Consider the following 14,605-nt stretch of genomic DNA (forward strand, 5'->3'; position numbering starts at 1 on the left):
TGTTTTATATATAACTTCAATATTTTTATTTATTTTTTTTTATTACCTGTAATCATTACAAATACCAGGAAAAAATTTGTATCAACATATTTTTAAATTAACTCAAACTTAACTCTCAAAAAATGTATTGATTGGTTTATATAGTTAATTACTTTTACAATTTTAAATTATTTTTATTATTACAAGTAAAATTTGTATTATTTCACAAATATCCAATCATATCCGCCAACATTCCAATAAGAATGTTAATTTTCTTATTGGCAGCACTATCCACAGTGTTGTATGCTAAGCACAGGGCTGGCAATTGGTCTGTTCAAATTTGTTTTTGTTTCTGTTATGTGCTTTCTCTCTACATTTATTGGTGCATTCTCAAAGACGCCGTGAAATTGTTCACACACAACGTAGAAGAGAAGCGGAAAGTTTTTGTTTACGTAGTGCTTATTAAAGCAGCAACAACAATTAAATTTATCCACAAAAAAGCGTGAATTTATATGCACAATCTTTTATAAATTAATATTTGTAATAATAGTTTTTATAAATACCCAAAGCATTTGTGTAAAATTTGGCTAAAAGCCAAGTAGCAAACCTTACAACTATTCGCTTAAAATTCCAGCATAAAATTGCAATCCGAATCAAGGAGGTTAAAGACGAGGCGTATATTCGTTTAAGTGCAAAAATCGCTCACTTGAAATTGTGAAAGTTTATTTTCTGTTTTTCTAAATTGCAAAGTGAATTTTGGTATAGTGCGAATAAAATAGAGCATTCATTTAAGTGTAAATATTTCAAATATCTGATACATATTTTGCATATTGTGAAATACATACAGCATACATACATACATACTACATCACAGAGTGCAGTGAATAATAAGTGAAAACTGGAGTCATCGGCAGCTGAAGCAAAAATGCAGAACTATGCGGATGCCCTGAGTGCCAAGGGGTATCGCAGTTTTGGTTTCGATACAGACATGGAAATGGAGTTTGATTTGAATAATGGGCACGATTTGAAAACCAAATCCGGTAAGTAATTTTTTAAAATATATAAATTTTTTAAAAACTAAATAGCCTAGTTGTTCGCAAATAGCATATGCTGATAAACAGACACAAATAACAAGCCAGAGACCGGCGTACGTATCAGTGAAAAACGAATTATGTGTTGAAAATACTTAGTTTGCACAATATGTATTTTTGTAAGTAGGTTGAGGTGGCAGTAAAGATGTCTGTCTATAATAGCAGAGCAGTTGATTTTTTGTATGACGCAGTTTTTCCAAAAACGCTAGTCTTTGTGCTGACGCTGCGTTTGTCATAGGTACGTATCGCATGTATGCATGTACGTATGTACACAGGTACGAATTGATGGGGTGCTGCGCTGGCGGGTTGGTTGAGGTCATTGTGTTTGTTTTTGAGGAGCGCCAAGCTGGCCTATTAAACTGAAATTGGAACCACTAAAACAAAACAAACAAATATTTGCCAAGATTGCTCTGGTGTTGTGTGTCAGTGCTTCTAAAAAATTAAAATAAAATAGCTTTACTGATTTTAAATTCTATGGAGCGAAAGCTATAAATTATGTGCATAATTTTTTACCGATATCTTTATTTAAAGGACCATAGAACCTTAGGCAGACTTAAATTTGTCTCTTATATACTTAATGAATTAGAAAACTCAAGTTATGAATATTTTGCAATTAAAATAAGTAAACAAGTCATATTCCGTGGAAAAATTCCTGTCTGACAAGATTCTTTTTTGACGTGTGCAACAAATGCTTGCTTCTGACAGCCTTCTAAATCAATAAGTATTCTTTTGTAATTGCTTCAAACGTGTTATTTCAACATTTAGGTTCTATACTGTATGGGCATATGTACATTAGATGTATGTATGTACGTGGATATAGATGTGCACTGTGTATTCACATGTGATATGTATGTATGTATGGACAAGTTTAATTTTTTTGTTATGATAAATGAAAGCCTAATCTATTCAGATTCCCTACCATAATAGCTAGTAACTTTTAAAAATGATTTTAGATGAACAAAATATGTGCAATTACAGTAAATAAATATACAAACATACATATGTAATAAACTTGTTATCTTTAAATTCATTAATGCCTTGAAAAAATCTTAATCAAGATTAAGAGTTATTTTTTGCATGTGGAGACATGTGAATTGTATTTGTAAGATGTTTTCCGATTAGACTGTTTTAAGTCAAAAAAACTTTGATTTCATAAAAATTATATTTTTCTGATGAGAAACTTAAAATCTGTAATTATAATCTAAATATACCGACATTTTATTGTGTTAAATTTTTAATGTCTACAAGTTAACATTCATATATAGTTACTTATTCAATTAGATATGAAAATTACATTAGACTTGGAAAGGGTTGTTTGTTACTTATTTTAGTGCTACTCTAAATTTCTAAATTTTATTTCACATAAAATAATGAAACAAATAAATTGAAAAGGACAATATTTTGGTTTTAAAATAGTTTATGAATTGGGCATGGGGGGGCGGGCGAAATAGCCAATTAATTTGTGTTTCCAATGGGTTAGTCTTCAAAGGCTTATAAGCATGGATATTGACTTGACTAGCCACCTTTTTAAACATATTTAGATTATAAACGTTATTTTTAAACTAGCTTATTTTATTTTAATCGAGATTTTTTTGTAAATGTGAACATTTTTAATTCTCTATTTATTTTTCACATTCCAAAACTCTTCTTGCAATTGACGTTTTCAAAATCAACCTTTTTTCTCGTATATAAACTAATTTTAACCCATACCTTCAATATTGTCGTTTTTTTTTTTGCTTAACCTAATATGTAATTAATGTGTACTTATATATTTTATATATGTTTTTATGATTTTAATTATTTTTGAGTATCCTCAAATATATTCTTTGAATAAAAAATTAAATCAATCGTTAATCATGTTGAAGATAAGTACATATTTTGTCCACCGTTTATTGTTCATTATTCATCATAATCAACGTTTACTTGATCATTCATTGAACCATTGTTTGTTCACTTATTTTATCTATATATACTTTTTATATCCCAAAGAGCTTATTAAAATGTTAAGTGTGTCGATTTATCAGCATAGAACTGTCATAGTTTTTGTTGGTACATATTTATATACCAGTTTTTTCCGAATACTTATAGAGGCGATAATCTTTGTTAGATAGGAATTTATTATCAAACAAAAAAAAGACATACATATGTATGTATGTGTATATGTACATACATAAATATGAATGTAAATATATACATATGTACATATATACTATAGGTATAAAAGAGGAATTTACGTACATATGTGTATATATGCTAATCTCATAAATATTGATTTTTTATATACATATGTACATATGTATGTATATCAGGTCAGTTAAAAAGTCCTCGGCCTACCTTAGTAAAACAGATAGTTCCCTTCAAGGGTGTTATATTGATTACAGCGATCTTCCAACTTTTCGATAACATTCTTGTAGTACGATTTGTCCTTAGCTTCAAAATAGGCCTCAGTTTCGGCGATCACTTCTTCACCAAAATTTCTTCCAAATGAGCATTTCTTGAGATCAAAGAAAGAAAAATGTACGCTTTGAAGAGCAATAATCGCATTGCCCTAAACAAAAATGTACTCAAACATTGCATATCTTCTGTTTACTGCAAAATTGCGTTACTTAGTAATTGAGTTTAGTGTTCTCATAACTAGAATCTCAATTTAAATATTTTACACTTTTCTTATAAGTATCCACTTGCATATGTAATTAGTGCCTACGTCCGCACTTTTGGCAAATATTAACCGTAACTCGGAGATACAGTGCATTGCTGCCTACTGCTGCTTAGTCATAGTAAATAACTCGCATAAATATTTCAGCGTTCGCAATTGTTGTTGCTCACTAAAATTAAGTGATTCAGCGATTACCAACGCTTCCATTTCGCGTGAATTTAAATTTTAGAATAATATTATTCATTTTATCTTATCTTAAGTGGGTTTAAGTTAAGTGCATATGTATGTATGTACATATGTACGTATATGTATGTATTCATACAATCTATAGTTAATTATATTTTTGTGACGAAACTTTAATCACCCAGTCGATAAAGAACTTATTCTTTCCCCCTTTCAATCAAAGTTTTAATTAAATAATATTTTTAGTTCATTTTATTTCTGCTAAAAATGCCGATTAGAAGTTTTTTCTTTAAGTCAGTTTTTTTCTCTTCCTTATGCGATTAAATTAGCACGAATAGTAATCTAATCATGTTTTATCACAGCGTCCTCAATAAGTAATACAAAATTTAATCTCATTGATTGACATCTCTAAAATAGGTAGTAAGTGTACACATTTCGAGTAGGTAAAGTCCGGAAAGTAATAGGACTGATTTTCTTCCGCCGCGATTGTACTTCGGATCGTGCGCCCACCGACTGGATTCGGTAGAGGGTGTTCCTAGCTAACGAACGAGCGACTGATCAGTTGTCTGCGAGCACCTGAATAGTCAGGATAAACATTTTCGCCCGACTTGTTTCTGTGAGTGGTGTAAGCCGAAAATGCAGCGTTCGTTAGAGCAGAGGCAGGCGATTTAATTTTTCACACAGAAACACACTCGGTAAACCTGCGACAAAGCCAAATTGATATGATCAGGCAGGCTTACACAGATGTTGCTTTAGCAAGAAGTGGTGTATTTCGGTGGCACCAGACCTTTTCGTAGTAACTTGAAGAAGTCACTGATGAAGACCGGATGAATGAGCAAGTCCAAAGAGAAAACGATGCTCATTGTCTTTTTTGATATCGAAGCCATCGTCCACCATGAATTTGTTCCACCTGGACAAACCAACAACGCCAAGTTTTACGTGAAAGTCCTTAAGAGACTCAAACGAGGGGTCAATCAGGTCCGACAAGACATCGCGGCCTATTGGAAGTTGCACCACGACAACGCCCCGGCTCACAGCGCCTTTCTTGTGAACAGCTAACTAACCAAGGCCGGCATCCCAACAGCTCAGATGTGACCCCTCCGGTCTTTTTTTTTGTTTTCTTGCCTGCAAAGGCTGATGAAAGGGGATCCAAGCAGCTTGCACCTCGGCTCTCAAGGCTATTCCGGAGAATGCCTTTCGTGACGCCTTCAATGCTTGGAAATCCCTCTAGCAGCATTGCATCGACGCAGAAGCTTATTTTGAAAGTTTTTAAAGAATTGTAATGATTGATTCAATAAAGTTTTTTAAAACAACTCAGCCCTATTACTTTCCGGAAAAACCCTGTATGTATTTTTGTGCGAAATTGACGCGTGCTGAGTCAAGCAATCTCTAAATTGTTTGAGAAGTTTATTTTGGTACTAATTCTTATCTCTCTAACTGCAACTGATTACAAAAGTCAAGTTAGAAAATTATTGGATTTTTTTATTACGAATTCTATTTAAAGAAAAATTAGTTATATCTCTATCATATTTTACATTTTTGCGTGATACAATTCAAAAACCTTTCCGAAGTTTCACACCCAATATATTTACCAATGGGGAACTAAGTGCCGGCTGATTTATGCACATACATACATATTCATTCGTAAATGCGCACATAATTCTTATAAAATATTGTATAAACAAATTCGTTTTGACGGATGGCAAATCGTGGCCCACTCGCTTGTGCATTCACTTATTTATTTAATAACAACCATAATTGATTGGACCGGATTGCATATTCATATGTACACACCGTGTGCACTCATATAGATATTGTATGGCATATAGCCGCTCAACAATTGCATTAACGTAATTGAAAATGACAACAAAAGATTAAGACTTCTATTATTAATATGAAATACTTATGGCTTAGCTTAGTTCGGTAAATGTTCCCTGGCTGATTGATGGTGCCATTAAGTTGTGGCGTTCGAGATTTTTGTATATAAACTTGATTTAAATTTCATAAATACTGAACATGTTTAAGGCTCTCCGATATTTCTGCTTCCCTTAGATATCAGCATATCTAATAAAACCTTGGAGCTTCCAAGTGTAGCCAGGAGTGGAGATCTTCCTCTTCCTCTGTTTACCCTGGCGGGTACTGCATTGAAAACTCTAAGAGCTGGCGTGCTTTCATCTATTCGGACGACATGACCTAGCCAACGTAGCTGCTTCTCTTAATTCGCTGAACTATAAAAAAAATCGTCGTATATCTCGTACGGCTCATCGTTCCATCGACTGCGGTATTCTCCGTTGCCAATGCATAAAGAACCATAAATCTTCCGCAGAACCTTTCTCTCGAAAACTTTTAATGCCGACTCATCAGTTGTTCTCCATGTCCAAGCCTCAACACCATATAACAAGATGGAGATGATGAGTGACATGTAAACTTTGGTCTTTGTTCGGCGACAGAGTACTTTATTTCTCAATTGTCTACTCAATTCGAAGTAGCACCTGTTGACAACCGTTATTCTACGTTGTATTTCGAGGCTGACGTTGTTGGTGTTGATGCTGGTTCCAAGATAGACGAAATTATCGAGGACTTCGAAGTTATGAATGTCAACAGTGACGTGGGGTCCAAGTCGCGAGTGCGATGATTGTTTGTTTGATGACAGGAAATTTCGTCTTGCCCTCGTTCACTACCAGACAGATTTGCTTCGCTTGCATATCCAGTCTGGAGACGACAAAACGCGGTTGTTAAGGCCAATGTTATCAAAATCATCGGCGTACGCCAGAAGTTGTACACTCTTGTAGAAGATTTTACCTACTCTATTCAGCTCTGCAGCCTGAATTATTTTCTCCAGCAGTAGATTGAAGAATTCGCATGATATGGATTCGCCTTGTCTGAAACATCGTTCGGTATCGATCTCAAAGTCAGCTAACACAGACGTATCAGTTTTGCGGGGATACCAAACTCAGACATGGCGGCATAAAGCAGCTCCCTTTCGCGCCGTCAAAAGCAGCGTTGAAATCGTCAAAGAGGTGGTGTGTGTCGATCCTCTTTTCACGTGTATTTTCCAAGATTTGGTGTATGGTGAATATCTGATCAGTTGTTGATTTTACAGGCCTGATGTCACACTGATATGGTCCCATCACTTTGTTGACGGTGAGCTTTAATTGGTGGGCAGATTGTGGGGTCTCTCTTTTTGTGGATTGGAACACTTAAATTCCAATCGCCGGCATGCTTTTCTCCGACAATATTCTACAAAGAAGCTGATGCATACTCCGCCTCCGCCGCTTTTTGTTCTTGAGACGGGTAATTGTTATTCGAACTTCTTAATGGTCGGTCATCGATTGGTGAATCGGGTTCACCACGGTGTTATGTTCTCACTGTCATTCAGCAGGCTGGAGAAGTGTCACTAGATTACCTCTGTGGATTCCACAAGATTATGCTCCGATCTTGAAACCTTCTGGGTGTGTCGGCCAGCTAGTCAAGCTCTTCGTACTCACCCATTTCGGCCTCTCTCTTCTTTGTCTGCAAATGTGTCTCGCTGCCCACTTCAACTCTCGGTATCTATCCCATCTCATACCGCACGTGTTGTGGTCGATTGTAACGTTGCGAGATAGGCAGTTTGTTTTCTCTCCACTGTGACACGGCACTTCCCATCGACCAGCTGTTGTTTTGCCTTTTCTGAAAACGATTGGTTTCGTTTGTAGCTATACGTAAGGAGCTTAAAATGCCGTTCCACAGTTCTCTTATGATTAGTCGGTGATGAATGAACTTATCAGTTTTTTGATCTGATCAAAAATCGAGTTTTGGCAGGCCAAAAATGACCAAAATTGCAGTAAAATACAGTTTTTTTTAATTTTTTCATTTTTTTATTATCTTTCGATCATAAGTCATTGCACGGACACGGAACTATTCTATGTATAATAGTATGTAGATTTTGTTTTTAAATTTCATCTAATAAAAGAAGTTCGAAATCAGTGCAGTAGTGGATGATTCTGTATAAATATAGCCTTAAAAAAGTTTTTTTAATTCCCAAAAATCGCTTTTTTAGGCTGTGTGCCTTTTAATAGTTTTAGAATTATTTTTCAGTGCACGCTAAGTCGGAGTCGACCTAGTTTTGTCGAAATTTCGGTTCCAATATTTTGGTAGATTTAATGGCTATTTATTCAGACCTTATGACGCTAATTCCTTCTTTGTATGAGTTTTTTTTATCTATTCTAACCTATTCTATCATAATAATATGGTCATTTGATCCTTTCTAGCCTTCGATTGAAAGCTATAAAAATGCTGTACACGACTTCAAAGTTCTTAGAAGGCTGTACTCAATAAGCTAGTCGAATTGGTCTTCTTCATTCCAAATTGAATGGTTAAATATCGCATGATTCGTCGTTGGTTTGTTTACATTTTTTTATATTTTCCCTTATATCTTTCAACCATCATCATTCCTTATAAAACTTTAACTCTTTAAAATTATAAATTTTCCAGTTTAAGAAGAAAAGTTTTCCAATACACTTTACTTCAAAATAACACGCTCCATCTAAACTGTTATCGTTCGCATAATTTATCGTTTATCGACTTTCAAAACAAAATTGCCGGCAGCCGTCGGGGCTAGACCTGTCACTTTAATTCTCACCGCCTCAATTACTTATTAATTAAGCTCATGGGTCTAAATGCCGCGAAATGTACACACATACATGCATACATAGCTTTATATGTGTGAGTGTATTATATTTACTTCACAATAATTTTAGATAATAACTTTCGACGTACTCATAGTGCCGGTTATTAGCAAGTATGTGCGAGCAGTGTATATATGTTTGTCTTCTTAATATATTAGTATAGGTAAACTGATTTATAAGCACCTGTAAATATAGTATTATACATTTTCCATCATAACAGTGCTTTCTTTATAAATCGAATTATCGTTTTATACTTTCGCTACATGAAAAAGTGCCGGTGGTTTCAATTGTGACAAAGTAAGGGTGGTTTTTAATTTCGAACCTTATAAAATTGGTTATAATTTGAACTTATTTTGGTTAAAATTGAAATTATTGTCTTATTTTTATATATTTTTTTTTATTAAATTTTTATATTGACATAATTATTTTGAGTGTTGCCTGTTACATCTTCAGGTTTCTTCAAATTTTCGCAATTGCTCAGTAATCTCTCTTAATGAAAATGCCCGTCCGTCTGTCCGTCTGTAGTCCCTCAGTTATTGAAATATCGATCTGAAATTTTTTTTCTCCTGAAGAAGCTGTTCATTTGTCTGAAGCGCCGTTATCGGACCACTAGGCATATAACTACCATAAGAACTGACCGATCAAACTCAATTCCTGTATGAAAAACTTTTTTATTCGGCCAGATATTTTCTCGAAATTTTTCGCATGCTATTCTCCAAGGCAGCATTACAATCTCCGAACAAATGGTTCAGATCGGCCAACTATAGAATAAAGCAGCCATACAAACCGACCGATCAAACTGAAGTCTTTGTCTGAAAATTTTTTTATTTGGTAAAGTATTTTCCAAAAATTTGGCAGAGCTTATTGTCCATATCAGCGCTATATTCTCTGAGCAAACTGTTTAGATCTGACGACTATAGTATATATTTGAAACACTCCCACATTTCTTCACCGATCTAACCAAGTACACCTGGCAGTCGACTGTAGCGCCTTGCAGCACACTAATGCAAAACAAAACAATATTATTCCACATTGTTTACACTTGTATTTATTATTATTTTGTTGCTCTTGTTGCCGTAGCAATTGTTGGCGTTGTCGTTGTCGTCGAAGCTTTAGCACCCCCTACTACTTCCTTGCTCCACATTTCTCCTTAGCAGCTATTGTTCAAATGCATGCACATATCTATAATTATGTGTATGTGTGGAAGTCTGTGTGTGTGTGCACTTTCATTTGTTTAATATTATCCCATCATTTATGTAGTAGCTCCACACTCACGCCGCCAAGAAATCTTTTGTTTCGATCGTTCGGCGGCGGCGGCATTTTGCTTTGCCTTTTGTGAATGTGCGAGGCCAATCAGTTCAGTTTATCGTCGATTCTCAAGCGGAAAACTAAATTTCCTTTGTCAACTGACAAACGGCCAGAGCAGAGTGCAGCGATTGCACCAAACCGAAGAATAGCCAACCGAAAACCACCAACCGCCAAGTACCAAGTGCCAAGTGCTCAACAGTTCAACTCCTCAAACTTAATGTGCATTCGCAACAGATTGTGCATTGTAATATTTAAATTGAAATGAAATGAAATTCTGCTTAATAGTGTTGTGTGGGAAAATTTATAAATCGCAGAGATAAATCTCGGAATTGTTCGTTGATGAACGCGGCCGCGGCGTTGGCCTGGCCTCTTATGTGCCGTTGGGAACGCAGCAAAGAAAAATATGTTGTTATGCAACGCAATGATAAATCGCTGACAGAATTGTCATCGCAATTAAAAGATAAATATTGTTGTTGCTATTGCTAGTTCTAGTGACGCGTAGTGCAGTGTTGCATTGTGTTGTGCTTTGTGCGTTTTGTTTTGATATACATTCGGATTTAAAACGTTAAACCGCTGACGTTTGTGTGACGAAAGCACTCGATTACTAAAATAATCGATCATTGAAAAATTCGATACATAACGATGGCGATTACGCCAACACTTTTCATAAGCACTTTTTGAGATGGCCTTCTGCGAATTTTGCTTTATCTCTTCGATCGACTGAAAATGGGTTTCATTTCGAAGATTGTTCACTTGTTTGCATGTCGAATTCATAAACGCATATCTCATTGGCAGTTGTAATGCTCCTTATGAATGTGGGATCGGATCAAGCATGACTAAAGAGACCTATTTTCGGTATTCTTTTTGAAAACAATTCAGCTTTATCGGGGCGGGTCGAGCAAGAACGCGTTTCATACCCAAAATATCTATCAAAATAAATCGACCTGACTCGCGAGAGATGTCGAGCTGTCTTATCATCTCTCTAACGCTTGACTGACAACTTTCAAAAACCATATCCTTTATTTTCTTAATGTTTTCATCAGTTGACAGACCTACAAACATAGCAAAATACATTTTTTTGAAATATAATTTGCCCGGGGAATATAATTACAATTTCCGGGTGCTTTTTTGTCACAATATATGTTGCTATGTATCATCTCTCCATACTGTTCACCATACAGAGTGCTCATAGCAATCTTGTAGAAATACAGCCGATATTGTGCTGAGTAGAATGGAACAGCTGGCTATAAGATGGGTTGGTTTGTTGGCTGTAGCGTCGATAGGAGTTTTGTACTCCTAAACGGAACACCATTAACTAAGCAGGCAGATATATTATTGAGCTTTTGTCATCATAGTCTCCACTCTATTTTCATGAGATTCAACTGATGGAACCCGTATTCTCCCTCGTTTGGCAGCTGATTGCATTTTTAGTTTATTACATTTCATTTTCCAACTTCTCCGGGAAGTATCTAGCTTTTCTGGAAGCACCTTCCAACATCTTTTTTATAAAACGCTATTATGTGAAGTCCGTATGAGAATTGGAGCGATTTCGTGGATGAACTACAAAATATTATTAATTATTTACCTTTTATGGATCGTTTACTCGAACAGTTTCATTTTTTTTTTTTGAAATAAGCTTCTTTTAAGCTCAATCGAAGCTGCCAACATTTAACGCAAATTTTAATAAATTATAATCGGGATGGCCTTAAGATTCTTTAGCAAATTGCTTTCGCCGATAATAAACTCATGTCATACTCGAAAGGAATCGGAAATACCTAAAAAAATATTTTGGATCTGAAACTTAAGATTTGGCTTTGTGTTATCAGACTTGCATACCAAAAATTGCCCGGATTCGGCAAAGACCTACCGTATATCCAAAATATCAACTAAAATCCGTAAAATATATTACGGCCACACAGTTTTAGCTACTTTTGCCATGTTTGCCATGAGTTGGATGGACGGCTCATAAGTGTTTAAGCGACACTGCATATCGTAAATGAAAAGAACTGTCAAACCTTCATTGCTATTGTAAACAAGTCCTTCCCCCCTTTATGACGTCAAGGACTATTGTAGATTATGTCAAATGCACTTAAAAAGGGGACGAGGCGAAATTGTCGTAGTTCTAGGCAGTGGGTCTCAAACAAATATATAACGGTCAAACTTATGAACACTACATGCACATCGAAGGTTCTACTACCAATCTTTGTTTCCAGGCTCAGCTTACATTAGGCAGCTTTGCAATGGCAGTTTGCCATCAGTTTAGGCTGTTGCCAACGAACAGCATTCGTTTGCCAACATCCATCCGTGCCAATTGAGAACCCCTTTCCGATATACATATGTATATGCACATATACTCAATGCATTGATATCACCGACATCGTCGCAATTGTTGGCGCGCCCACTGCGTCATTGGCGCTTTTGCCAAAGTTAGAGCGCAGAACGTCATTTTCGTTCGCAAATTTTCCTACTTTGTACGCCTTTATTGTGCGCTATAAATGACATGCTCCTATTTATTTACTTTTCTCTTCTATGTAATAATTTTCTTTTATTTATCTTTTTTGCAATGTGTACATTGTGAGTGATGAATAGCGACAGAGAGATAAAATCAACGAAAGCTTCGCCTGCTTGCTCGTTAGCATTTTCCTTTTGCTGCTTTTTAATAAAAATATTTGTGGTTGCACTTGAGTATGAGCAGTGGAAAATATTTGTGGGCTGATGATGATGGGGTTGCGTGCTTTAATAGGCGTCATTTGCCATAGGCGTGCAAATATGAATAAAGATAATTATACGACAAAGCGTTATGGATAAGGCGAATAAATTGGGTGGGTGTGGAAATAGTGTTCGGAATTAATTTGCCATTTTGACGTGTTCGACTTTAAGGATTTTTTTGACGTTATGACAACTAGCTTTAGTTCGCAAAAGCAGTTTTTTTTATTACTAACCGCACTTTAACATCTGATCAAATTTGAACCGGACTAGCGAAAAACTACATTATCACGTAATTTAATATATTATCGCCTTCGCAATAGGCTCCTGAGCCAAAACAACATAACAAGACTTAATCCAATTTTCCATACACTAGTCAAAAGCTTCGCCTGGGATGACTTTCAGTGCGTGTCTTCAAGAAATTTAGAATTTTCCGGTTTCGGCTCATTTTTGAAGCATCATTCGCTAGATTGTTGGTCAGTTTCGACACCATTTTCATAAACCCACTTTGGCGTCGGTTTTGCAAAAGATTCAGGATTTTTGATACGAGTCTAGCATTAACAGGCTTTGTATCCAAAACTTTAACCAAGATGTGCTGAGTCGACCCATAAGAGATGTCAAGATTCTCTTGTTCGGCGATTTTGAAAACTGTTTCCTTACTGTTCCGTTATTACCAGAGGTGGATGAATGGACTACTCGCAAAAGTCAAGTTTTCGACGACTTCACGATCTTCATTCAGCATTTAGCTTTGTGTCAATCAAATTCTTCTATTCGTGATAAAGTCGACTTCTGTAACATTTTCAACCATTCCGTAGATGTTATTCTCTTGGAAGAATTCGTTTTTTTTTTTGGAAAGCAGTAGCTAGTCGATAGCCACTCGTTATATGCACACATTTGCTATACTGTTGTCGAATGGCAGCTATACTCGCGCTATTTAGATACGCAATAGAGCTTCATATCTCATATCTCCCTAGTATACTGGCTATAAGAACGTTGTTGACAAGGTAATGCCATGAAAATAAAGATATCTCAGTTCATCTGTGCTTCTTATAACTGGCAGGGCGGGAGGAGAAATATATTTGTCTTCGCTGTTGCTGATTGACTGAAAGGATTAAGATGTAGGAAATAAATCTGTACATTGACATTGCGGTGGGAATTTTCAATACTCTTCGCGAAAAGTAAACAGGGTAATGAACCTATTAAAAATTCACGTATTCAGATTTGTGAAAGGTTGTGAAATTATAGCTAAATATGTTTGTTTGTATATGAAACTTTTCTCATGCCATGACTCATATGTTTTCACCCACACACTTTTTGTCAAGTTCAATGCATTTCTGCTAAAAATATTGTAAATAAACTTGATATAGACACTGATCTTCGATGGATATTTAAACAGTTGTATATATATATCTCGTGTTATGACTTGATCATTTGAGATTTTCGGAAACGAGAAAGAATACTGTTTTAATATTTTGTTGAATTATAATTCATGTTCGCTTTTATAGTATTTTGTATAGCAAATATACCAGAGATTACAACTCACATTGTGCCAAACGAAACGTTTATTTATACCATGTTCTAAAATTTCAATTAGCTGAAGCAATTAAGGTGTTAATTGAGACATCACCTTTAGTGTTCAAACATACTTTAATAGTTTGTCTGAAATCAAATGTCTAAAAATTCAAAATTTTTTCGTGAAAGTTTTCGTATAAGCACCATTGACAGATACAGGTATGATCAAAATTGAACCGGATTGGTCCAAATAAACTGCTCGTGCAATCCGAATCGCTAAGTATTTTTTTTCCTAGATTGGTTCAATTTCTTTTATGTTTGTGTGAAATTTGATCTCCATATGTCAATTAGTCTGTGTTTGGCAGCTGTTTGTTTACGACGTCTGGCGACTTTTACCATGCAAAGAAGAATTGAACAACGAGCTTACTGAAAATTTTGTGTTTCCAATGGAATCTCTGAGCGACAGAATCGTTGAAAATGATGCAGTTGTGTTTTGATATTTC

General features: G+C 35.4%; 1 protein-coding gene across 4 annotated transcripts in view; it reads left to right on the forward strand.

The window, feature by feature from the left end:
- Nucleotides 1-366: 366 nt before the first annotated feature.
- The window catches only part of LOC120775837 (AMP deaminase 2), a 47,179-nt gene continuing 32,940 nt past the window's right edge, over nucleotides 367-14,605 (forward strand). The window contains exon 1 of one of the 4 annotated variants that reach the window (XM_040106202.1): nucleotides 367-1,019. In XM_040106202.1, coding sequence (XP_039962136.1) covers nucleotides 905-1,019 — 115 coding nt within the window. In that variant the 5' untranslated portion in view covers nucleotides 367-904. Of the gene's footprint in view, nucleotides 1,020-9,926; nucleotides 10,129-14,605 lie in introns of those variants that run through there. The other 3 variants (XM_040106206.1, XM_040106201.1, XM_040106203.1) reach the window with 3 other exon arrangements.

The sequence above is a fragment of the Bactrocera tryoni genome, chromosome 4 (genome assembly GCF_016617805.1).
Source record: "Bactrocera tryoni isolate S06 chromosome 4, CSIRO_BtryS06_freeze2, whole genome shotgun sequence".
In the NCBI taxonomy this organism is placed as follows: domain Eukaryota; kingdom Metazoa; phylum Arthropoda; class Insecta; order Diptera; family Tephritidae; genus Bactrocera; species Bactrocera tryoni.